Genomic DNA, 25,041 nt, shown 5'->3' with positions numbered 1-25,041 from the left:
ATGGTTCGTAATCCATATTAAACTTTAAGTCTAATCTACTAGCCACATCCTAGTCAACATTCTACCATTGTGGGTAGCTTGGTCTGCCTCATAGGCACCTCAGAAATGGATTCTTCACTGTTACCTAAGCAGAGGCTAGCAGGGCTGAATATGCCATAAATACAGGCACTAGTCTTAACAACATACACAGTACAATAGTTGTTTTCTTCCTGTATTCTTTCATTCTATGAAATTAAATATAGTGTTTTACTTCCTTGATTGTTCTTCTGAAAACCATCTTTCCTTCGTCTCTTCTTCATACAGATTATCGAGCTTGTACAATGAAGTCCTGGCTCTTGGTGCTCAGGATAACAAGGGTGTTGCCACCTTCTGCCGTAATACATGCCCAATCTTGCAACATCCTCTGCGAAAGCTCTCAGTCACAAAGATTATTCAGGTAAAAGGGTACTGATTGCTCAGCCTTAGTCAGATTGTGATTGGCAGATCATTTAATTATTTTATACCAGAAAAGATAAAGTCTGGAAATGAAAGAGGAAGAATTTGGATACATGTGTTACACATGAAAGAAGTAAAAAATTCATAGGAGGAGATAATTTGGGTTACAAGGACATAGATGGATGGGAAGATTGAAAATTTATTTTGTAGAAAAAGAATTTAAAGACATTTTCAATAACATGTTGAAGTGAAAACTGTTAACATTAGGTTTTAAAATATATAGTTAAGTTTCTTTTGAAATGGTTATTGTATTTTAACTGTAAACGAATTTTGTGAATTCGTAAGAATTAGAGTAAAACTTTTAATGGATATATGCTATGATGATGTGTAGAATATTTTGAAATATGCGGAATGATTAAAGGTATTTGAGTGAATTGAATGATGAGCATATTCCAAATTTATTCTTATACTAATTTTTCATAATGGACCTCACTATTATAGCTTATACATTTGCCCATAAAATAATCCTTGTTTTTGTATACTTTATGCAGGTACTGGCACAGAGCCATGCAGAAAACTGCTGCCACTCTCTGGTGAATAGCCTTCTGGACATATACAAGCCTACAGACACACATATTTCTGTCATGGATTGCAATGGAATGACTACTCCAGATAACTCCAACTCTAGCATTGAAATATATGAGTAGGTTGTGCTACTGTAAAACCTAGAATCTAGCACAGTAGTTCATTCTTGTTATTAAAGAAAGTGGTCTAATGTGTTCTTAATACTTTGCGGACCGGCGATTTAAATATTTAAATCACCCTGGTGACCGGCATTTTTATACCTACTACCCTAACTTGTACACTGTTCACTTTAAAAATTAATATAAAATCTCCTAATTAATTTTATGAACTAAAATTTTTGGAGAACACTTACCAGTGCTCCTAGAAGTGCTTGATTGATTGATTGATCAGTAACTGTCAGATGACAGGTCCACAGTCTCTTCCAAAACAGTTCCTCCACTTAATGTGATCTTCTGTTTTTGGAAAGAGACTGTCCAGGAAAAGTGATAATGTGGTAGTTTTTCCATTTGCTTTCCACATCGCAGTACAACAGCCGTTCAAACCACTCTGGTCACGCCTGTTGCTATACGAACTTGAACCATCTCGAGCATCATTTGTTCTGTGCTTCAAGTCGCTGCTGATGACGCTGCTTCCGGCATCAGTTTTTGGTTTTTGGTGTCTCTCTTCGTCTGATGCCTACCCTTTGACCTGTCCAGCAAGGGAGGCCCTGCCAGTAGCTACGCTACCGCTGGTATAGCTCTCAGGGTCCTTGGCATACTCAAACCCCCTCACCACGATAAGGTGGAGACACCAACGAGGGGGAAGTGCTTGAGGGTGTGATATTTCTGGAAACACTCCCCTTTGTGAAGTGGCATTACAAACTGTAGAAGAATTCTGTTTCATTAGGGGCAGCCTATGGAAGCCCCACAATGCCAGCAGGACTAACGCTGCTATGTTGCTGGAGATGGAATATGTGTTGACTTCCACACTATTCACTTCAGAGTTATTCAGAACGATAAATGATACAAACTCCGTCCCAAGTGCAAACAATATATTGTTTGCACTTGGGATGGAGTTTGTACCATTTATTGTGTAGAGTGCAACAGGATGCTTAAATATAATAAATATAATATTATTCAGAACACTATAGACTGTAACAACTTGCCATTCTTTTTTGTATATATTTTCATTTTCCATTCCATATATAAGCTGCATCAAAAAAGTTCTCAGAAATGTTGTTAGGGATCAGAATATTTATTTCTGACATACAAAGCTATATGACTACTCAGGAGTGTTACCTGTGGTGGATGTGACATGTGTTCACTGTTATAAATGACAGTTCTGTCTCTTTCCAGTTTGAATTATGGTTAAGTGCTGTTGAATCCGTCATTTTATAATCTTGTCTGGATTGAATAGTGGTGTGATGGCACACAGTCAAAGTAAATTAAAACTGAAAAGCATTTACATTTTTTAAAAATATTTTTGGCCAGTATTATTATACAGCTGAAATGTTTTCACCTCGAGTAGTGTGTCACCTGACCACTTTGAGAACTGTTATGAAAATCTTTTTTTTTGTGTGAGGCCTATATATATATATATATGTCTCAACCATTTAATGTATGAACTGTATATTATTACTTTCAGTACTGTAAAATCAGAAGTGTTTGTTATTATTTGGTGTAATATTATTTAAGAAAAAGTAGAAGAGATTAAAGGAAGTGCATTTATAATTGCACCTCTTTTAGTGGCCCTTCTTTTTCTTAAGTGTCTCTCTCTTACTGGCTGTAAACAGCTTAGCTATTTTGTTGTCACTGTTCATAATTCACATATCTTCCAGGTCAGTATGATTTTCCTTATGCGTTTCCCCCAAATTGTCATACTCTTTGACAGTATAACTCAAAGGTTCAACCCCACCACATGATCTTGAACCAGTTTTAGCTACCTCTCATCCTCACATTTTCTCCCTCTACATCTTTCAAGCACTGACATACTTTTCATGCCAGATTTGTCGTCACTATATAAGATTTTACTGTTTTTTCTTATTATTCCTTTGAATTTGCCTGGAAGAAAGGTTTGCTACATGTTTCAACTGACACTCTTTGTATGAGCATGAGAATTCAAACATTCAAAGAGCATCTAATATAACATACTTATTTCTGGTGTGAAGAAAAGGTAAAACAGACTGGGAGCAAGTATAATTGAGGTTGGCCCAGGAGGCATACCAGATGGACACAGGTATGTTTGCTGTTGGCCTTGGAAGGTTAATTATACCATGTCATTTCTTTCTCGATCTTACAGTGGCCTTTCTCCAAGAAGTTATTTGACAAGTATTGTCACTATTTTTTCTCTCCTCCACTAAAGCTATTTGACAGCCAATTTAAATCCCCGTAATCTGCATATGTCATGAAGTTCCTCATTATGTGTATCATGAATTTGCTGGGCACCCAGTTTGAATTTCAGTCAGGTTACTGAGTCATATAACCTCTGTATTGAAATAATATTCATAAGTGTCATAATCAGTCAGTCAATCCTGTTTCCCCCATTTGTTCCCTCTTAAATTCCCTCATTTATATTCAGAATTGTGTCATCAGTCTTACTCATGTTATGAGTGAATTGCTGTTATTGATAAATTTAATCTCATAATACAAAGTTTCACATTTTTACAGGGCTCTGACTCAACACATGACTCCACCTTGTGTGACCTCAGAGCTGCCCCCAGTAGAGAGAGTGGGAGCTGTAGGAATGAAGGAAATTGCCACTCTACAGACACGGCGTACATGTAGCCCAGAACTCGAACGTCTGTTGGTAGAGGAGGAGGCACACGTATCTGTGTTGCTGAGTGTAGCAGCGCACAGTGCACCTCATCTTCTGGGGTCAGGTGGTGTCAAGCCTTCCCGCACCTCTGGTATTTATGTTCAGTATGCTTCAAGAGTTTTCAGGGGGTATTTATTGTCTTTGAATTATATATTTAAAATATTTTAATAGCCCAACTGTCAGTGATGACACTTGTTACTCTAACAGCCATACTGTTTATCATAGAAATTAACTCTGTTGGTTCGTATTTGGAAGGTCTCAGATTTGTGTCTCGATCTATACACCACAACACTCTCAGTACATGTAGTATATATTTAGCTCCCAATTTATAAGTGATATTAGTGACCTAGTAAAACAAGGCTGCATAATTTAGTGTTTTGATCAGGGCTCCAGAAATACACCATAAGTATTTTAACCTCTTGCCCAAACACTAGAACTATTGAAGAATACTTTCCTCTTGGGTATAATAGGCTGCACAGCATTATGTCTCAGAAGATAGTACTCTTCATAACCACCTCTGTGAAAACCTCAAATCCTACTGGAAGCATGCTTCATACAACTATTCTGTATTTACAGCCACGATTCAGTGACTCACTTCGGGCAATTGAGTGACTATTTCTAGAACCTTGATTGAGTTCTTTCATGAATGTACAGCGTTATTCATGAAACATTTTGCACGTTAAAAATTATCAATGGAGATGGGGTTAAACTTTGAGGTTATTTTTTTTTATTGTTAGTGGTGTGGGACTAAGTCCCTTGTACTGCGGCCACTTCTGGCCTATTGTACCAGCCCCAGACAATAGGTGAGGGTGATCATGGAGCAATTGGTGGAATGAAGATTGGCAGGGGAAACCAAAGTACTCGGAGAAAACCTGCCCCAGTGCCACTTTGTCCACCACAAATCCCACTTGACCAGACCCAGGATCGAACCCGGGCCGCCACGGTGGGAAGCCTGCGACTAACCGCTTGAACTATGGCCCGGCCCTATGTTTACTGTAAGTCTAGCCGTTATTGACACTGTAAGGGTTAAACTATGAATTCAAGTAATATTTACCTCAAAAATGTTCAACTATATGATTTATTGAGGTGGAGAGTTCTGTCATCTGAGAAGTAATGCCATGTAGCTTGTTGAAACTGCTACCTGCTTCCAGCTGGATTCTTGCTTGACTACTTCAGCTCTGAAGATGGAGGAGACATACTCATTCAAAACACCAATTGATTTTTAACAGATTACATTGAATTATATCCTTGAAGACAGAACCCTTTATAATCACTGCTGTGAAAACCTGAGCTCTTGCTTCAGAGGAGATTTACAAAGCTGAACTGTTGCAGGTATGCCCCGTGTTTCGAAGCAGGTTCGAACAAAAGTGATAGAATACTATCAGCAGGTCCTCTGGGGTGAGGTGGGAGCCTTCTCTGAACATGTACTGCTGTGGTGGAGAGATGGGCCTCTTATTGGCACCCTGCCTCCTGAGAGTTGCCAGCTGCTTTGTGAATGGCTGCGTTCAGTCGTATCTTCTGGTTAGTTAATCTTCTAATATGATAATATTTAATTTCATGTTGACATTTTCTGTGTAATACATGGTATGACAATAAAGTTAGCGAACTCATCACGGTAAAAGTGCTACATATCTAATTGCTGATATCACTGTAGGTTGCCTTCAGAGTACTCCCCTTGGGAAACTATGCACCAATGCCAGTGCATACTTCACCGTTCAAAACAATTTTGGAACTGGTTTTTTGGAATAGCCTTCAGAGCTGCCGTCATATTACTCCTGATATCATCATTGCCATCAAAATGCTTTCCTTTCAACATATCCTTAATCTTTGGGAACAGAAAAAGTCATTGGGGACTACCGGTGAACAGGGAGAGTGTACCAGCACAGTTATTTGTTTACTAGCTAAAAACTCCCTCACAGGCATTGCCATGTGAGCAGGTGCATTGTCGTGATGCAAGATCCACGAGTTGTTGGCAAAAAGTTCTGGTCATTTCCATCTAACTTTTTCACACAACCTTTTCAGTACTTCCAAATAGTAAACTTGGTTGACTGTTTGTCAGGTTAGTACAGACCCATAATCAACAATCCCTCTAATATCAAAAAAAGTTATCAACATTTTTTTATTTGATTTGGACTGATGAAATTTTTTGGTCATGGAGAATTGACAGTCTTCCATTGTGCAGTTTGCAGCTTCATTTCAGAGTCGTATTGACAGACCCATATTTCATCACCTGTGATGGCATGGCCCATAGTGTCATCTTGCCTCTCCAAAATGTCTTGGCAAATGTCAACTCTTCTTTGCTTTTGTTCTTCGGCGAACTCCTTTTGGACCATTTTTGTACACACCTTCCTCATGTCAAGATCTTCAGTTAATATTTTCCTAACTGTTTTGCTGTCAATGTTTGGTTGCTCTGCTATGCTCCTGACAGTCAGCTGATGATTTTCACGCACAATTTGATGAACTTTTGCAATGTTTTCTTCAGTTCTGCTCATTGCTGGCCGTCCTGATCTCTCTTCATTAGTGACACTTTCTATTCCCTCAGAAAAACGTGTCACAGACTTGTAAATTGCTGAATTCTTCATAGCAGTATCCCCATAAACTTGCACTAACATCTCTCTGATTTTGCTTCCACTCTTGCCAAGTTTAACAAGAAATTTAATTCAAGCTCATTCCCACGATGGCACATGAAAATACACTCAGACAATAATAGATGCCACTCAGAAAGAGACTGTCATAGATCAACAACAACACAGCTGTGAAACGCTGATATGCTATTGTCATCAGACCATACTGAGGTTTCTGTCCACTGCTGCAATGGCAAGCACACGGTGGTGATTTCACGAACTTTATTGTCAGACCTCATACGTTTGACATATAGTTATCTGTTGAAAATGTTATGTCCCTTCAATGTATAGGTAAATTTACTAAGCATTTCACCATAAAGACAGGTAGAATGGAAGTGGGACTCGCATATTCTTAACCTCTGCATTAGATGGACATACAATGTGTTAACAGTGCCACATGGATTTTGATCACAGAAACAGAGGGAGTGCAGAACTGGCAGGAATGAAAACATGCAGACCTCTAGCTAAATATATGTTGTTAGGCACAAGAAGAAGTACTGAAGCACTTGAATAAATGGTCAAAATTGAAAATCTCACTACATACTGGAAGAGACACGGATAGAATGAGTGAAGACGTAGTGAAGGTAACATAAAATTGCAAACAAACAATAAAGAATAAGCAAAAGTCCAAAGTGTTGCTGGAAATTTGACTTAGGCTGATATATGAATTTGGTATATGCATTAAGTTATTTAATCAGTGAATACAAGAAGCAGAAGGTGAAAAAGAAGTAGAAAAAACACATACTCAAAGCTGCAGACCTCCCCCTCTTGAGTCTATGCCGCAGTGAGATAGCACACAATTTTCATTGAAGTACTGTTTATTTCTTATTAAAATTAAATGACTCAGTATGATAAAAATTGAACTGTACCATTTGTTTTTGAAAATTATTATATAAGGAGAAAGTAATACCTACATTGTAACATGCTCACCCATCTGAATTTGGGACATAATGCATCTCTGGTTTTTGTAACTGATATACGCAAACACAAATCCGTGAGGAACCACATATTTACATACAGCATGACTTATTTTTTACTTAGGCCTAAATTACATGTCTGGATTCTAGGTGTGGTGCCAGAACTTGTGGTGCCAGCAGTGCACAGCCTGGCGGATGGTTTAGGGTGTCATGTTACTACTACCTTATGGGACCAGCTGTTCAGACAGACTTTGGTGCAGGGACACAAGTTTGCTTACAGTGCAGACAAAGAGAAGGTAACTAACATGGAATAACATCAAAGAAACTGTAAATAAAAAATTACAACACAAAATGAAAAAGATATTTCTGAAGGGACCATTTTGAATGTATAGAAAATCAAAGAAATTAAAATTTATGTGGCTTTTGAAATTAAGTACACTAAATTAATACAATGATTCTGTATTTACTATATTACCTTGAACCTTTTTTCTTCTTCTACTTGTTCATTAAAGTAGGTGGGTGCTGCTTCACCTTCTGTTGAACCCTCCGAACCTCATTCTCAGTGCTACTGTGGACAGCCATTGGAGTACCATTGACATCAAACTTTGTGAGATATTTGCTTACAGTGCTGATGCCTTCCAGTGTTGCTGGAAGTTCACTTTCCCTCCATCATCGTCCTCCTCCCTCTTCTCCCCCTCAACACATCACACATAAACTTTTCATCCACCATTTGTCCTAAGGTCTGCACCTCACACATTGTGCCCTTAAATAGTCAGCAAGGATGGCCAGTGTAATCCATGCTTCTCTCTTCACTAAGTATTTTGTGGACAACTCTCTGACATTTTTAAAGTAATAAGGGTTTTCACTCTTGCCATTAATTAAGGATAGAAGTTTATTGGTCCAATCAGCATTGCAAGCTAACAGCATCATTTTCCTCTCTTTGGAATTGTTTTCACCACTGACAGTAATTCCTTTCAAACTCAGTGTCTCATTAGGCAGAAGCCTGAAGAACAGCCCTGTCCCAGCATTATAAATGTTCTTATATTTCTAACCCTCTGTAATTTTGAGTATCTGTTCCTTTCTCCATTGCCCCATTGTTAAAGAGTGTACACCTCTGTACCCTCCCGATACAGTTTTCTAGAAGACACTTTTGCTGCTTGAAACTGTTGATCTAGCCATGAGAGGGGTTAAAATTGTAATTCCAAAACTTGTGGCAATATATGGAGCATTTTCTCTCAGCAGTGTGCCACAGGTTTCTGCATTGCTGCCTCTAACTTATTTAAACCGTGTGATGAACGAACTTTCCAACTCCTGAAATGGTGACTGTTTCAGGTTGTTCCTTTAACCAGAGACGCTGCCATATTGTCCATAACATTTTTCAGTGTCTTTCTTGTTTTTAACAATAACATACATTGTTGATAAAAAAACTTCATCAGTCACACTGAACAGAATTAATGAACCTTCTATAATATTGTTAGTGTGATGGACCAGGATGAAACAAATCAAACAGATAACAGTCTTACAGAATCTGAAAGAAGGAAAACTGCTGTTCATTTTGACAAATGGCAGAGTCAACCACAAAACACAAAATTTCGCACAAGAAAAACAGTTGACAGAAATCATAAAGAACACAACCCAACAACATAGCATAATATATACAGGGTGTTTCACGACTTTAGGGCATAACTGCAGGAGGTGATTTCCTAGGTCTTTGTGATCAAAAAAATTCATGTAAACATGTGTCCGATTTTGGACGGTTACTGAGTTATGACTGTTTTTTCATTCCTGCACACGCCCTTATGTGAACTGCGTCTATCAGCTGGCGGGTCGCTATTTTTAGCCAGTTACAGACAGAGCGTTCTCATTATCTCGACACTTGAGATGTACCTAAGGCGGGGAGGGTTGGTATGTCAGGCGCGGGTTCACAACCGAGTGGCAGCCTGTGTTGCGGCCGGCAGTGGCGTTTTCAAAAATCAGTTTTAGGCACCAATAAATTCAAATTAAAGGTAATTTCACGAAGTTAACTTTATATTCATACATTAAATGTATCATGTATTATGCTGGTTTATTATTTTGTTCCATTTATTGTCAGTAATCGTTACCTTCTATTCTGAGTTTAAAACGGTCATAACTCCATAACCGTCCAAAATCGGACACATGTTTATATGAACTTTTTTGCTCACAAAGACCTAGGAAATCACCTCCTGCAGTTATGCATATTAGCTAGCAAAACACTTAACAAGAATGTTACACAGGAATCTACATCTCCCATGCACATGCAACATCCACACTTCTGTCCATCCAGCTACAGATCTAAAAAATGCAGATGTCAATGCAGACACTTACATTCTTCATTTAACATAAAAATACATGATTTGTTGATGGGCCAGCTATGATAACTCTGAGGTCACATATTTATGCTCAAACTGACCTGCTCGGCTGCATGAAATACATGATTAATGATGCATCAACAAAGAGGTCATTTATTTCACAACAGGCCAGAGCAAACATCATCACAAATGTATTATTTGTTCTGTGTTTGCAAGCCAGAGAAATTAGGCTTACAGCTGAATGTACAGTATATGTTAAACCACAGATAGAGAAATTAAAAGCTAGATGTAACATTTGTGTCAAACTGTGCTGGTTGGATTAAAAAGGCACTCAGATTTAGCAGATGTCTACCTGTGTCTGTACCCTTTTCCAGCCCTGATTACACTGGCAAGTGATTACAGGATCTGTCATTACTTTATAGTCTTGAATATTGCCCAGGTTCTGAATAATTCTGATTCAGGTTTTTCATGGTTTCCTTAGTCTATTTGTTTTATTAATATTTTATTATTTTAAGGCATTTGAAATTTATAATCTTAAATCAGCTGGTAAAATATTCATTAGTACTGTTTCATAAAGTAGATTGGACATTATGAGTTTCTGAACTGAGTAGTAACAAGCATTTCATGAATTTATTTTCATAATTTTATTATTAAATTAATTTTTAGCATGCTTTCCATATTTAACAAGGAAAATTAGGTCAGTGGGATCATCATGTCTGTGTTCCACAAATATCTTAGAAAAACTGGCATGAGAATCATACCTGTGTACTTTTTGATTTCTTACCATCAGTATCGCTATCATGATAGTCATGGGTCCTGAAGTTTTGTATGGTGATAGGTTTTCAAACAGTATGCAGTTTGTTATAGCATTTCGTTTGCACAACTGAGAAGAACAACATGGCAGCCATGTGAAATATATAATTATCTTTTGTTTTAATGTAATTACACATGTGGAATTTTATATGGAGATATGTCTTGAATGCCTATGAACTCTGTACAGAACATTGCTTTTAACCTACTTTCTAGAGTAGGCTTATCCAGTCTTCTTCCTCTCTGTCTGTAACTGTGTGGTCACCCAATCACTGCTAGGCAGTGGGGTCTCCTCTTTGGTAAAGGGTGGGATTGGCCTTTCAGTGTAGGTGCTCTGACAGCAGAGCAGTGGACCTTCTCCCTCACATGGAGAATAAATATTGTATGTGTTGAACATCTCCACAGTACATTGGATCAGACCATGGAGAGAACACTGATTGCAACATCCACAAGATTTTGTTCTCTCCTAGACATATACATGTTTTATAAATGGCGTCTCCTCTTTGGAAAGAGGAAGGTTTGGCCTTTCAGTGTAGGCACAGACCTCCTCCTCTTGTCTTTCAGATGGAGACACTGTTGTCTGTTTTGAATATCTTCCTAATACATAGGGACAGGCTGAAGAGAGAATGCTAACTGTAACACTCAAAAGACCAAGGAGATGGCTATTGCTATGGCTATTGCTAGGCAACAGAAGTACTGACTTGCCTACACATACACAATAAAGATTTTCTAGTGAAAGAAAAATAGGGGATTAGTTCTTCCCAGAACTTGTTTTTCTATTAACTGTTTAGAGCATGGTGACTGAAAATTTGAAGTTACATCTGGCAAGTTTGTCATAGCCAGTGTCTGTACTAATGGAAATTACAGACAAAAATGAATGACTAAATTGTATATTTATTAATGTGCAGTTCCTACAAACCTCTGCATATAATTTGAAGCATTTTAAGGAATGTAGTCATAACAAGTTCTCTTCAGAACTTTGTGTATGTTCCAGCTATTGTGATATCTGTATTCGTGCTATGAGTGACAGGAAGGTGTTAACTGTTATACAGGGATCAGTGTGTGGCCGACTGTTTGCTGACCTGCTGCACCAGTTGGTGAGTCTTAGCAATGCATGTGAGCCCATGGTGCCCATTGACCTGCTTCCAACCCAGGCATTGGAGGATCTGCCACTTGTGGAACAGATTCCAGTTCTGCACAGGCTAGATCATTCTGTGCACACAGCAAGGCTATGGGCTGCCAATACTGCACGGCATCTTGTCAACGCCTGGTCCGTAGATGCATTCTTTGTGATCACGCAGACTGACATCAGCCTTTGCCTCACAGAACTTCAGATGCTCAAGGTTTGCTGTTAGGAATAATACCCTTCACCTTAAGCCAACAGTAATATATATTGGATGTTTCTTTCTTTCTCCCTTCTTGCCCTTGTTCTTTTCTCCTTATTAATTTCTTTATCCTTATTCCCCTTCTGCTCTTTCTGTCTTCATTTTCTTCTTTCTTTACGTTTGTCTTTTCCATTTTATTTCTTTTTTCTACTTTATTTCCTTCCCTCTCAACTTCTTGTGTTCCCACATTCTTTGGTTTTCTCCCTCTTTGCCTCAGCGAGTGTTTTCAGAACTAAATAAACAAGCTGCGTTCTCTATTACATGAAGAGCTTCAAGTAATATGGTAGTGATTAGATCAAGAAGGGTGAGGTGAGTGGCACATATGCTTAGACTGTGGTCTTATAGGTTTCAATATCATGGTAAGTGGTTACCAATGTTTTGGGAATAGCTGATGCTACCATCTTCAGGGTAGACTTCCAGCAATGTGAAAACCTCAAACCAAATAGGTTGATCTAGAGATATAGCTCTAGACTAGGACATGAGTGAAGAGGCAGAGGAACACCCACTATTGGGATCCACTGCCAAGCAACAACTAGTGAAGACCTAGCACATGAAGAAGACTTAATGTTTGTTGTAGTGTGAAGTTGATTGAGTGAATTAGCAAGAGAACTCAGACAGTGTTATTTGTAGTTGAGACAGAGCCAGCGGACAGCTTGCGATAGAGAGTGATAGCCAGTGAGATACAATTTATAAGTGTTCAATAAATCCAATTACCAATCCAAATCCCATGACCAGTCACTAACACATGACAGTATGATTAGCCTATGACAGTAGATTTGAATTTGCAGTAAATGAATGTCAAAGACAGGTGCAAATCACAAAGAATATATTTGGAAAATATGTTTCTTCCACATGAGTATAATTTTCCTCTCATGTTTTTTAGCTTACAGATCACAAAGGATTTTCTGAGATGCATAGTGAACACGTGATGGTGTGTGCCAAGATGCGTTCAAAACTAACCTCTGAGATCCGTGATAATATCCGCAAGTTGAAGGTGAGTTGAATGTTCTTGTTTTCATCACTGTCATTGTCATCATAATCTCGTACCATAGTGTATTTGCTGTGATGAAGTAAGTTCAGCATCAAATTTTTTCTCTGTGATAATTGAGTTTAACCTGTATTCCATTCTTTCCCTGTTGAAGTACTATTCTTCTCACTTGCTGCAGGAAGTATATTGATTTTGCAGTTGTTAAAGCATCTGCAGAAGTTCTGTTTTGAAATGTGCAATTGCAGCTTATGAGGGCCTCAAATCTATTCACATTCAGTGCCAACTTGAGTTTCAGAAAAGAAAAAGAATCTCACAGTTTTGTATATGGGAAGTACATAGGGTGCAGGAAAACTGTTGATCATTTTATCCAGATATCCATGCACAAACAAAGCAGAGTAATATGAGGTGTATCCACAGAATGAGTTCCGTTTACAAATATTGCCGCTGCAGCACTGCGGTCACCATGGTGCGCATGCATGCAGAGTTTGTTGGTCCTTTTGGAAGGCACAGATGCCATTTGCAGACAATCAAACCTCGTTTACGTTTTGTCATGTGTGTTTACAATGTTCAAGAAAATCGAGAAGTCTGCCACATGTGAAATGTGGTCTGTAATCCGTTTCTTGAATGCAAGAAACATGAAAGCAGCTGACATTCATCGTCAACTTTTGAGGTGTCTGGAGAACATGTCATGAGTGATTCAGTGGTAAGGAGATGGGTGAGACACTTCAATGAAGGATGCGAAAATGTGCATGATGATCTGCGGAGCGGCCGACCATCTGTGGTTAATGAAGATTTGGTGTGTGCAGTGGAAGAGAGGATTGAAGAGAACAGATGATTCACCATTTTCTCACTTTCCCTGGATTTTCCACAAATTTCACGGTCACCTCTTCACGAAATTGTGTCTGATAACTTTGTTATCAGAAATTGTACTCATGCTGGGTGCTGAAGATGCTTACAGATGAACACAAAAAGAAATGGCAGGCCAGTGCGTTGACCTTTCTGACACGATACAGTGAGCAAGGCAATGACTTCTTGAGCCGCACAGTCACAGGGGACGAGACATGCGTGTCACATGTAACCCCTGAATCGAAGGAGCAGTCCAGGGAATGGAGGCACACATCATCGCCAATAAAGAAAAAATTCAAACAGACCATTTCAACTCACAAGATCATGTGCACAGTGTTTTGGGACAGAAAAAGCATTTTGCTCAAGGAATTCTTGCCTCAGGGCTCAACAATCAACGCAAGTGTCTATTGTGGCATGCTTAGTTGGGGTGTTGTAATGCTTCATGACAATGCCTGCCTACACACTGCCACTGCAACGCAAGATCTCATTGTGACATTTGGCTGGGAACAGTTCGATCATCTCCCTGCAGCCCAGACTTAGCACCAAGTGATTTTCATGTGTTCCATTATCTGAAAACTTTCCTTGGTTGTCAGTGGTTCCATGACAACAATGAGGTTAAAGAAGCCATTAACACATGGTTTCTATCGCAGGTGGAATCATTCTATGATGTAGGGATACAAAAAGTGGTGCCTCAACAATGGTGGAAACTATGTTGAAAAGTAGCATGCGGTATGTACGTCAAATGGCGATATAAGTGGTTTGCAAATAGGTTTTTTTTTTTCAATAGCCCATCAGAACTTACTTTCTGGATAACCTATGTATCAGCATTAATATGGTAGAAAAACCAATCTGCAGTATGCTGGTAATTGAGATGTTTCCTCCACATCTTCCCATAAATGCCACAGAACAGCTAAGTAGTTGGCCCACAGTTTGTCCCTGGAGGATGAATTCCACATGCACCATTCCCTGATCACTGAGGAACATAAACAGTTAGTCAGTTGATGTCTCATGAAACACACCCTCTGTGCAGGGAAGCATGCTAACCTGGCAGCCATAATCCTCAGAATGGTGAAGCAACTTTAGTCCCTTAAATTTCTGTTTCCTTTGTGTCTGTGATTTGTGATACAGTAGTTATTTGTTTTCCATAATGATGTGTCACCCATCATCAAGATATCAATGAATGAGATCTGTCAGAAAATAGATGAACTACAGACTTTGAAATCAGGTGTGGTGTATATATCCGTTCCATTCTTTCCTGCTCACTAATGTGTCACAGAGCCTTCTTACCATGAAGGTGTTATGGGTGAGAGCTGATGTGTTCCTGAACTGCAGGCTTGTGTTGCTCCCAGCAGCTGCTGCCAGATGAATGCATCCAGGGCATGGCAACTGTTTGCCGCACCATCAGTCTTGCCAACCTGCACATGTGCTTCCCCAAACCACACTATTGGAGACACTCGTCTGGTGCACCTCCTAAACCTGCTAGTCCATATGTTCAAGAATATCTTGGTGAGTTGTAAGTTAATCCATACATATGGGAACAAGGCTTAATAACTTGCTAGTACCAGATTGCCATGATGCATAAAACATTTTTTTGGGCATATCATATTTTGTTTTTTGTTGTTCTAAAGATTTGATGTATTACTGTTTGGAACAATTTAAATAGTACTGTCACTTGGGGTGTAGTGCCATGTCCTCCACTAGAAGTTCACCATTGTTTCAGAGGAACTTAGTGCCTCTGTCTTTAATATGAAACAGTGAGCCAAACAATACACCAGCAAGAAGCAGGCAGTATGTATGTATGCATTGCTGACAAGTTATTGTAAAATCCTTACTGCAAAAACATTTTAAATTTTAAATTTTTATTTGTAAGTGAAAGCCTGTTGAATTTTATTACTTACCTCCATCTGATAAACAGAAGTAACAGTGCATACACCAGTGAGGTCTGTTTGGCAATATTGTAAGTTTGTGAAATTACCCAGCATTCCTAGTCCTTGCATTCAGAACTATGTGTGTGAGCTTCATAATTTCACTTATCACTGCAAGTTTAAATGTCAAAATCTGCCATGTAAACCTTAAAAATATTGTTGTTCAACACTGTAATAGTGATATAACTCTTTATAACATGTTCGATCACAGCATTGGACTTGAGTCATGATATTTCTATGGGTGAAGTAGCCTTTGCTTGAGCAATTGAATGGCTTAAAGTTCCTCATGCTCTTCATTATCATTACATTTTCCAGTGCCTAATGAACATGAAAAGTGCATATGAATACACAATATTTTCTCAGAATTACTGAGTTTTTGGACTTTTCCATTGTCCAGTATTCTGCTTCTGTCCTCAGGTGAGGTGGTGGTGATGGGGGGGGCCAAGACACCTACTCAGTTGGATCCCATAGAAAGAGCTAACCTCAATCACTCAACCAGATCCAGTTTCCAAAACATCATGTTTTCAGTTTTACAGAATACCAGGCCATGAAAAAAGTCCAAAACCTAGTAATTCTGAGTGTTATACACAGCCATCAGAACCCTTTAGAATCTACAATATTTTCTGGTGTGTAATAGCAGAGGTTGCTAAATCCTGTGCGCAAGTGCAGAAATACTTTCTCTAAGGTTAACAGTCATGGCCCATGGAAACATATGTGCCCATACTATTGTAACGTGTTTGGAGTAGGTACTTCCATGGCAGTGCAATAACAGTGAGCTGTTGTGTAGAGAATGCTGAAGCAACGAACGCGTCTCCCCAGAGATGAACTACAGAGAGTTTGTTGCGCCCGTTACGTGACAACGTGACTGTCAAAATCGTAGCAACAAATTGTCGTTGAGTAACAACGGATGAGACGAGACATGTTACTGGTGTAATCTATAGGGAGCGTTCCCGAAGCAATGGATTGCCGAACACGTGAGAACGAACCTTGGCGAGGGGTGTCCTCTATTTAGTCCATGTGCGCCTTATATAAAGGGCCTGGCCCTTGGATGGAAGATTAGAATACTGGAATATTGAGAAGAAGACAATCTTGGGATAGCCACCGCCAGAGACAGTTGATATCCAACCACGGCCAAGGATAGTTGAGACGTCGCATTGGAGTATTTGGCCAGAAGTCAAGTGACACTTCAGGTGGTGATAATTGTAAGGTGTATAAGAGTGAGTGTCCAATAAAGATTCGCTAAATCCGAGACCCATGTAAAGTTACTTGTCGCGTGACATGCCCAACATGTGACACTGTCTTTGTAATGGAAGGCCAACACAAAATTCATGGTAAGGGTCTCAGTTGTGTTACATTTTTAAACTTAAATCATGTAATGTAATTTTTTTTTTCCTTGGCAGTACAGCCCCAGTGGGCCTAGGCCTACCTCCATTAACTTCTCCGTTCTCTTCGGGTTTTCTAGATCTTACACATTTGGCAGGACTCCTTGGGCAGGCGATCAGCTCGGTTCAAGGCTTCTACCTGTACACAAATGCAGAAAAACGCACACACATAAACTAAACATCCATGTCCTGAGTTGGATTCGAACCCACGATCCCGGTTTCCAAGTGAGCGAAGACAGTATATGTTTTAGACCGCTCGGCTGCTGTGACCAGCATAATGTAATATACCAGAGAATAATAAAACTTTCATAGTTACCTTGTCATTTCACATATTACATCCCCTCACCCCCCAAAAATAAATAAATTGTGTCAGCCTATAAACCTATGTTTGCTTTTTGCAGATCGTGTGCTCCGTCCGGTTCTTATGGCAGTGTCATCACTTCCCACTCCAGTGCAACAGAATATTGGTACAACAGTTTTGAGATTGCTTTGTGAAGCGTGGCTTGATCATATTTATATGCATCGCATAAAGTTCAGGTATGCATATCACTCAGAAAAGGAGACTGAAGGAAGACAGACCCTGAACCAAGAAGTTACTTGCCATTTTTTCTGAGCTGTAAGATAAACTGTCTTCACAGTGGAAAATTGGGAAAAAATCCTATTACTTATCCAGGTAAACAACACTTTTCCCCCATATACAAGTACTATTTTCTGATAAAACTTTCACCTTCTAAATTTGCTTTGTATTTTGCACTTTTTCCATATGCAAGCCTCGGAAATAGTATATTTCTTGAATTCCACATAATTACATGTATTAGCCCAATAACCTTTAGTTTAAAATTGGAATCATGTACAGTTTGTAACAATTTGTACTCATTTCTGTTAGAGGCTGAGTTGACCCCAGGGCCATAGTGCAGCTGGAAGGCTTAGGTAAATTGAAAAATTCCACCTCACCAGGACTTGAACCGATGACCTTCCGACTTGTAGCATAGTGCCTCAACCAATTATGCTACCATGTGCCCCCCATTAACTAGGACTTACTCTATGTCACAGTTACCAGATGTCTGTCTTTCCACACATGCCTTCTCTTAAGCATTTTTTATAATTTAAGTAGTAAACCAACTCCCTAGTTTTGAATAAAAATGAAAACAAAAACAACTCTTCTTATAGTTATATAAATATGGTGGTTACATTGAATGAGGAGTCACCCAGTGATATTTAAGATGCACATTATGGGGACTTGTGAAGAAAGGTCAAATGACAGCTTTTTTTGATAAGAGTACTTTGTCTCCAGTTGTTGGCTGGTTTGATCTTCCCTGAAAACGCCTTTTCCATTCTGCTGTATATCCTCCAGTAGGGAATGTAATAACATAAGGTTCTGAAATGTATGGTAAAACAGCTTAAAAACATTTTGCAACTCTTTTCATGGTAATTCTCTTTTGTAAAATGTAAACAGGAACATGGTATCATTGCAGTAACTTTCATTTAACTTTCACTTTTATAGCAATTGTTAGATCAATGAAGTTAAGAATACAGGATTATAAAAAAAAATTAATATGCAGAGGTTATGTTGTATTTTTGCGTCCTGTTGCACTGATTTTCATCCATGATACATAGGTAATGGCCGTCTTGTAGTGCACTCAATTTCATATGTTGCTTCTTACTACATGTTTCAGCAACATAGTGCCATCTTCAGGTTCGTTATTTACGCTAAGCTATTACATTGTTTGCCATCTTGTGTCTTTCATAAAATGATTTAGAAAGTACATTATTCATCAACTATAATAAAATTTGTAGATACTGAAACTTGTTAAGATTATTCACCTATATGTCTTAATTCAAACTCGCGTATAGTATGGTTCGTCCACTATGGGAGTCGTTTCTGTGTGTACTGTGTCTGTGATGTGTCCTTCCTTTTTGGCTGCGAGCGACTTTGAGAGAGAGTAACCAGTCAGTTGCAGTCTAGCATTCACCGGAGTGAATGTAAGCAGTAAGTGTGATACTGCAGATGGCAGTAATTGGGAAATTGTGAATTGTGTAATTGTAAGAGCGAATGTTCAATAAATTCACTAGATCCAAGATGGTGTGAAGTTATTTGTTGCGTTATATACCCAACACGTGACAATGTATTTTCAAGAAATTAGCTTAAGAAGGTATTAATGTCTAGTCGATGAATTGTACATGTTGGTTAAATTATTAAATTATTGAATTGTATAATTATGGTTCCTTTTATGAATATAGCTGAAAGACGACTAGTTTCTCTTCTCAGAACTAATATATGTAAATTGTGACATGTTCTATATCTGATGGCTTTGGTAGCCAGTAAGGATCTATGAAAATGAAAATAGAGATAAAAGACACATAACACTTATCTTCTCTGCAGTTTCACATCTGCAATCAGGTAAATTTTTCTGAGTCTGTAAATTTTTTAGTAATATCTGATTAAATTTTTCTGCTTTATGATATTTTACTACCAAAAACGAAAATTTCATTCTTCGTCTAAAATGCTGTCATTACATTTATTATCCTGCATGTCTATCTTCTCAGCCAATCGTGGTGTTTATATTCATAGCAAAAATTATTTGTAAATTGGATTTTTCTTAACTTTCTACTTTTGTTGAGTTAATTTTCAGTCTTTCTTCATTATTCTTCTTTAACATAACATCATCTGTATACGTGAAGGTTCTTACATTCTTGTTTCTGGCTTTTTTACTTCCAGTGTGAGTTTATGATAAATCTGGTTGCATAAAATGTATATGCATATATTTCTATGTGTATGTGCACGCGCATGCATGGGTGGATGGGTGAGGGGCAGGTGCGCTCACATACACATGAGTACATGCATGCATTCATGCGTAATTCTAATGCATGGTAATGGCTTGAAATGTGCTGAATTTTTTATGATTCTCTGTGTTTATGTGCTGCAGTGAATGGGGTGCACTGCAGCTTTTGGTGGACTTTGGCTCAGTGCCAGACTGGCTGGAAGGATGTCCATGGTTGCAGACAGAAGTGCGGAACCACTTGGCACACAGTGAGGTCCTGCGAAGATGTGAGGGGGTGGGACGTTTGCTACTTCGTCATCCAGGAGAACCTATCGCTATGGTATCCCCCATCTCTGCTAGTAAAGGCAAGACTGGTAAGGTCATTTGTCCTCATTCAGTATTTCCATGGGTTAACTCAGCTCTGCTCAGTGCAATAAAATGTAATTATTAAAAACTGTCAAGTTCTGTATAGGAAAAAAACCAACTTTTTGTTCATGACACAAACTGCATAACTTGAATGTAGTATTTTCACATCTTAGTGACTAGACATGGGGTTTGGATTGATAATTTGATTTATTGAACACTTAATAATTTGTAACTACAAATGGCTATACCACTACTCATTCAAATATATCGGTTTTCAGCTGTCATGTCACATTGCTCCCTCAGTGGCAGCTGCTGTCACACATTAAATTAAAAATTAAATTCACTGAGTGGGGGTGGAGCCCAATTGGGTCCACTCGGTCACTGATTGGCCTATTGTAGCCTGCTCCAGGAGATTATGAAAATGGAGAATTTGGTGGAATGAAGATTGGCAGGGGAAACCGAAGTACTCGGAGGAAACCCGCCCTAGCACCACTTTGTCCACTACAAATCCCACTTGCCCAGACCTGGGATTGAACCCGGGCTGCCACAGTGGGAAGCCAGCGACTAACCGCTTGAGCTATGGCACGGCCACTGCTGTCACACACATGGTTCCAGTTTAGTGCTGTCTGCCAACTTGTTAATATTAAAGTCTCAGGTTTTCATTGCTTTATGTTCTTATGATGGCAGATTTCACACCTGCATAATTGATTGTGTAATTTGACGGCATATCAGAATACACTGGCATTTTATTGACAATGGCTTGAAGTATGGTGGTAACTTTTTTCAAAGTGAAGATCTTTGCTCTAAAGAAAACCTGTTCCTTCATGCCATTTGTACACACCACCTTGAGGCTGAATTAAATTGTCAGCCTCTTTTGTAATTATGTTGCACAAGACTGACATTTCATTCTCTCTTTGAATTCGTACAGACTATAATTTTTGCATAGAATTCAATTCTGGTTTGCATTGTTTCCACCTTTGAATGTTTGCCATGGAAGATACAGTATTTTCTTGACATGTCGTGTTTGTTCTTCATGTTTAATTGTCATAGTCTTAAAATACTGTGGCATGTAGACTCATTGTTAGGCAACGGCTGCAAAGTAATCAACTATACCATGACTGCTACTAGGCAGTGGCCCATAAACAGCAACAGAGAAAAGGTGTTTTCTCTGTGGTCCATGTCAAGACGTTATGAGTAGGACAAGTTAGTGAGCAGTTGGTTGGTGAGTTAGTGAGTGAGTTAGAAGACTGCTGGGGTTCAGTCATTGTGAGTTGCTGCTGTTAGAAGCTGGTAGCTGGGGCTGGGGACCATTCGGGAATCCAGAGGAAAGAAAATGTCTTCGATTGAAAATCGCTATCAAGGAACAGCTAGTGAAGTGATGAATATGGACACTAGTGTGTGTGTGTGTGTGTCAAGGAGTCCAATAAATCTTGTCATCAATCCAGAACCTGTCTATTGTTACACACCATATAATCGTGACAATACACACCATAACTGTAGCACCCAATACTGTTTGACACGTAACTCCCTTTCACACTAATATGTCTTTCTTTGTTGTTCCCTGCCATTTTTATGAGTGTGACACTTGCATTAGTGCAGAATCTCTTGACACTGTAAAATGGTGATTTACTGCTTGTGTTTCATAACTTTAGTGGTACTTCAGACAATCTCAAGGCTTCTGACCTTAAATATATATGTCTTCCACTTTATTGTTTGCTATTCATACATGGTACAATAATGGATACCACTAGTGTTCTCTGATGTCATCTGTGCTATGAACATGGTAAATGCTTAAATGGATTAGAGCACTTTATATATATATATACTGTCATTCAAATTCATGATGATGACTCATATTTGTAACCCCTAAAAGGGGGGGAACTAATTTTCCATTTGGGTAAATACAGTTCTGATCAGTTTTGATGTGATATGCAAAGCAGAAACAGCAATCAGAAAAATTTTATGGTTCAAGAATGAAAAATTGATGTTCAAATTGAGATTGAGAATTTTTCTCAATTTCATCTAAAAAATTTGAAATTTACACTTTTCTGAAGTGTAATATCTCTGCTAATTATCATATTTACTTAACTGTAAGAGGAGGCTCTTTTTTTTTCTTTTTCCAAATTTTATTTTGATTCAAGAATAGGGGTCATCTGATTGTTATGACAAAGAAGAAAGCATAAGGAACTATGATTCATTTATATCTAATGAAATAGACATCTGACAACTATGATATTTATAAAAACTCATGTCTCCATGAAGTATCGCAAGCATTTTTGGCATTTCTAAGGAAACTTGAATATGTCCTCTTTCAGCTTCTTCTTTTATTTAAATTCAGCAGTAGACAGTCATTCTGATATCAGTGTAAAGCCTGGATATATTATCTAGTTATGTAATAGAGAAATAAATAATATTTTTTTAGTGTCTGCATGTGTCTTTCTGTTTTTCAAAATTGTGACAGTTTTGCACAAATATTTCTAAAATAATGCTTACCATTCTGTTAACCGTGGCCTAATTCTATGACTGTTTGTCAACTAATGATGATTCCAGCTGAAGAGAGAATGTACATAATGAATGTGATGATTCAAAACATTATTAGTAACTTGGAGCATTGGACACATTATACTGCACTCTTTTATAGTTATTTTCTGTAATTTTAAAATGGATAAAAATATGTGATACTAAATGCATTGCAGAAATATTTTCTTTATTTTTGTTAGTTATATTTGGTAGACTGAAAAGATTTCAGGATAGGTGGCATAAGTTTTTATTTTCTGCTTATAATTGCATCTCAGTCAGGAAATACAATATTTCCAGGACCAATGCATGGCAATGAAGGAAGGACAAAGAAGAACTGTTACCAGGTTCATGTTTTGAGACAAAAGTATTCTCTGGACCCTCAGATAGACCACTAAAGCAAATTGGGGGGTGGGGGGGGGCACTTCTAATGTTTATGCCAGAGAATTGCAGCTAGAATTTCATCTGGAGGAGAAATAAAATCATTTTTGCTTCAAAAATTTTCAGTAGGAATGATTATTTTATATTTTGGGTTTTCTTACTTATAAATATATGCAGTATTAACTTTGTGAAGAACAGAATTATGACTCCCATCGGGATGGTTTCCTTACTGAAATAACGAACAGTGAAGGATGAAAAATCACGGTTCTGTGTATAAATGATGATTCATTATGAAACTGTTTTAGGAAATGTATGACGCAGTGGTTTCATGATTGGTGGTACTGGATTGCTGTGCAAGCAGTCTCAGTTTGGAAATATTTGTGAATGTCTTCTCCATCCCTCACAGTTCATTTTAAGCTGTAGGGCCCCCTCAGAATACTTACCTGATTGTCATCTGTTAGTATTCCAATAAAAGAATGTCCAGTAATTGAGGTTACCTTTTCTAAGGGAACCTACAGAGTAGGTGTCTTACCGCCTCACCTGAAGATGGAAGCAGATCTAGTTTCTGAAATATTGCATTCTCTAGTTTTTCAGAATACCGAATGATGGACAAAGTCCAAAAATCCCATAATTCCAAGAACATTGCTCTTGGATATTTATGCCTTGCTCTGTGGTATAGTAAAAAGAACATCCTTTGTTTTCAGAAGACAAAGACTCTCCTCGAGGCTCCATCCACTCAGGAGGGCTGGATACAATGCCAGCTGAGATGTTTGTTCCAAATCAGGAGCAATGGCTGGAGCTTCGAGTTCCGAAACGCAAGGGCTTGTGTGGTGCATATTCCCAGTGCTGCAGCAGCTGATAAACAAGATACAGAAATATATCATTCTCAGTGATTTAAAATGTTAATAACAAGCAGGAACAGGAGACTCAGAGAGATTGTGACAGTCCACAATATTTCATAAGTTTTTCTCATTACAAGAGGCCTTGGATTATTGTCATATTGCTGTGATAGCAGTGAGCATTATTCTATTTAATGTTATGTCCAGAGTGGCAAAGGAGATCACTCAACTTCATAGTCAGTGGACACCAGCCTTTTTCCTTCTTGGTGCCAAAAATGAAGCTGTCATTCACCTCAATCTAGCTGTTTCTTATAACAATTTTCTTAAAAATATATTAACTTTCACAGTGGAATAAATTGGAAACTGTGAAGTCAGTTCTCACAGTAGGTAAGATGATGTCTGTCATTTCAAGATGTAATGTTGTGAAATTGATCTAGAATGATTGGTGTATTTTTAAATATGCTGTATTATGAAATTAGATTCTGTTCCTCCATGCTAATAGGAATGAGTGAATAACATGAGAAAATGAGAATTAATGATGAAATAATTAAATAATTATAAAATTGCCCTTTCCTTGCAGTTTTTCCAGTTACAAACAATATGATTCTCTCCAATTGTTAGTGGGTTTCTGCATATGTAGTATGGAAGGTGTACTGGTGGTTGTGTAGTGGGGGCTGCATTTTCCTGTGTAAAGGAAGCATTGTTTATCAGCAGAACAGATCACTCAACCCTTTATTTGCACACTCTGTCAATGGGCACATCCATAGACACCATTCACATCTAAAATACAAAGCTGTATTTAAGTGGGTACTTACCCATGCTCTAACCCAGAGACCAGTTGTGGTGCTGTGGTTGTGAAATTCAATGTCTTTATCTTTATCTTACAGGACTAAGGGCTTTAAGTGCAGGGTTTAGCAGCCAGATTTTTGCTTGGAGGTTTTAATTGGTAATAATATTAGTTTACTATAAAAGATAAAACAATTCTGTCCAGTGTGACTGGTGAAGTTTTTCTTATTTCAATAAAAACAACACAGCGTGCCACGAACAACCACAGAACAACGTCAAAGTACCTCCTCCTCAAGAAAGACAGGCAGCACAAGTTCGGCCCCCGTCAAGAGAGGTGATAAGAGAGAGGACACAAACCTATGTGGTTTAT

The 25,041-nt window shown here is 38.4% G+C and overlaps 1 protein-coding gene across 7 annotated transcripts in view; it reads left to right on the top strand.

Annotated features, from left to right (window-relative positions):
* Positions 1–24,417, top strand: part of LOC111875073 (coiled-coil domain-containing protein 142) — a 42,844-nt gene extending 18,427 nt beyond the window's left edge. For 5 of the 7 annotated variants that reach the window (XM_023871122.2, XM_023871124.2, XM_023871121.2 and 2 more), the window contains 11 exons: positions 304–436; positions 987–1,138; positions 3,666–3,904; positions 5,146–5,334; positions 7,505–7,650; positions 11,547–11,837; positions 12,763–12,873; positions 15,063–15,219; positions 17,422–17,557; positions 19,948–20,156; positions 23,751–24,417. In XM_023871122.2, coding sequence (XP_023726890.1) covers positions 304–436; positions 987–1,138; positions 3,666–3,904; positions 5,146–5,334; positions 7,505–7,650; positions 11,547–11,837; positions 12,763–12,873; positions 15,063–15,219; positions 17,422–17,557; positions 19,948–20,156; positions 23,751–23,905 — 1,918 coding nt within the window. In that variant the 3' untranslated portion in view covers positions 23,906–24,417. Of the gene's footprint in view, positions 1–303; positions 437–986; positions 1,139–3,665; positions 3,905–5,145; positions 5,335–7,504; positions 7,651–11,546; positions 11,838–12,762; positions 12,874–15,045; positions 15,220–17,421; positions 17,558–19,947; positions 20,157–23,750 lie in introns of those variants that run through there. The other 2 variants (XM_023871125.2, XR_002844666.1) reach the window with 2 other exon arrangements.
* The last annotated feature ends 624 nt before the right edge of the window (positions 24,418–25,041 follow it).

This window comes from Cryptotermes secundus, unplaced genomic scaffold (assembly GCF_002891405.2).
Source record: "Cryptotermes secundus unplaced genomic scaffold, Csec_1.0 scaffold2553, whole genome shotgun sequence".
In the NCBI taxonomy this organism is placed as follows: Eukaryota; Metazoa; Arthropoda; class Insecta; order Blattodea; family Kalotermitidae; genus Cryptotermes; species Cryptotermes secundus.
This window is presented reverse-complemented; position numbering and strand designations above follow the sequence as displayed.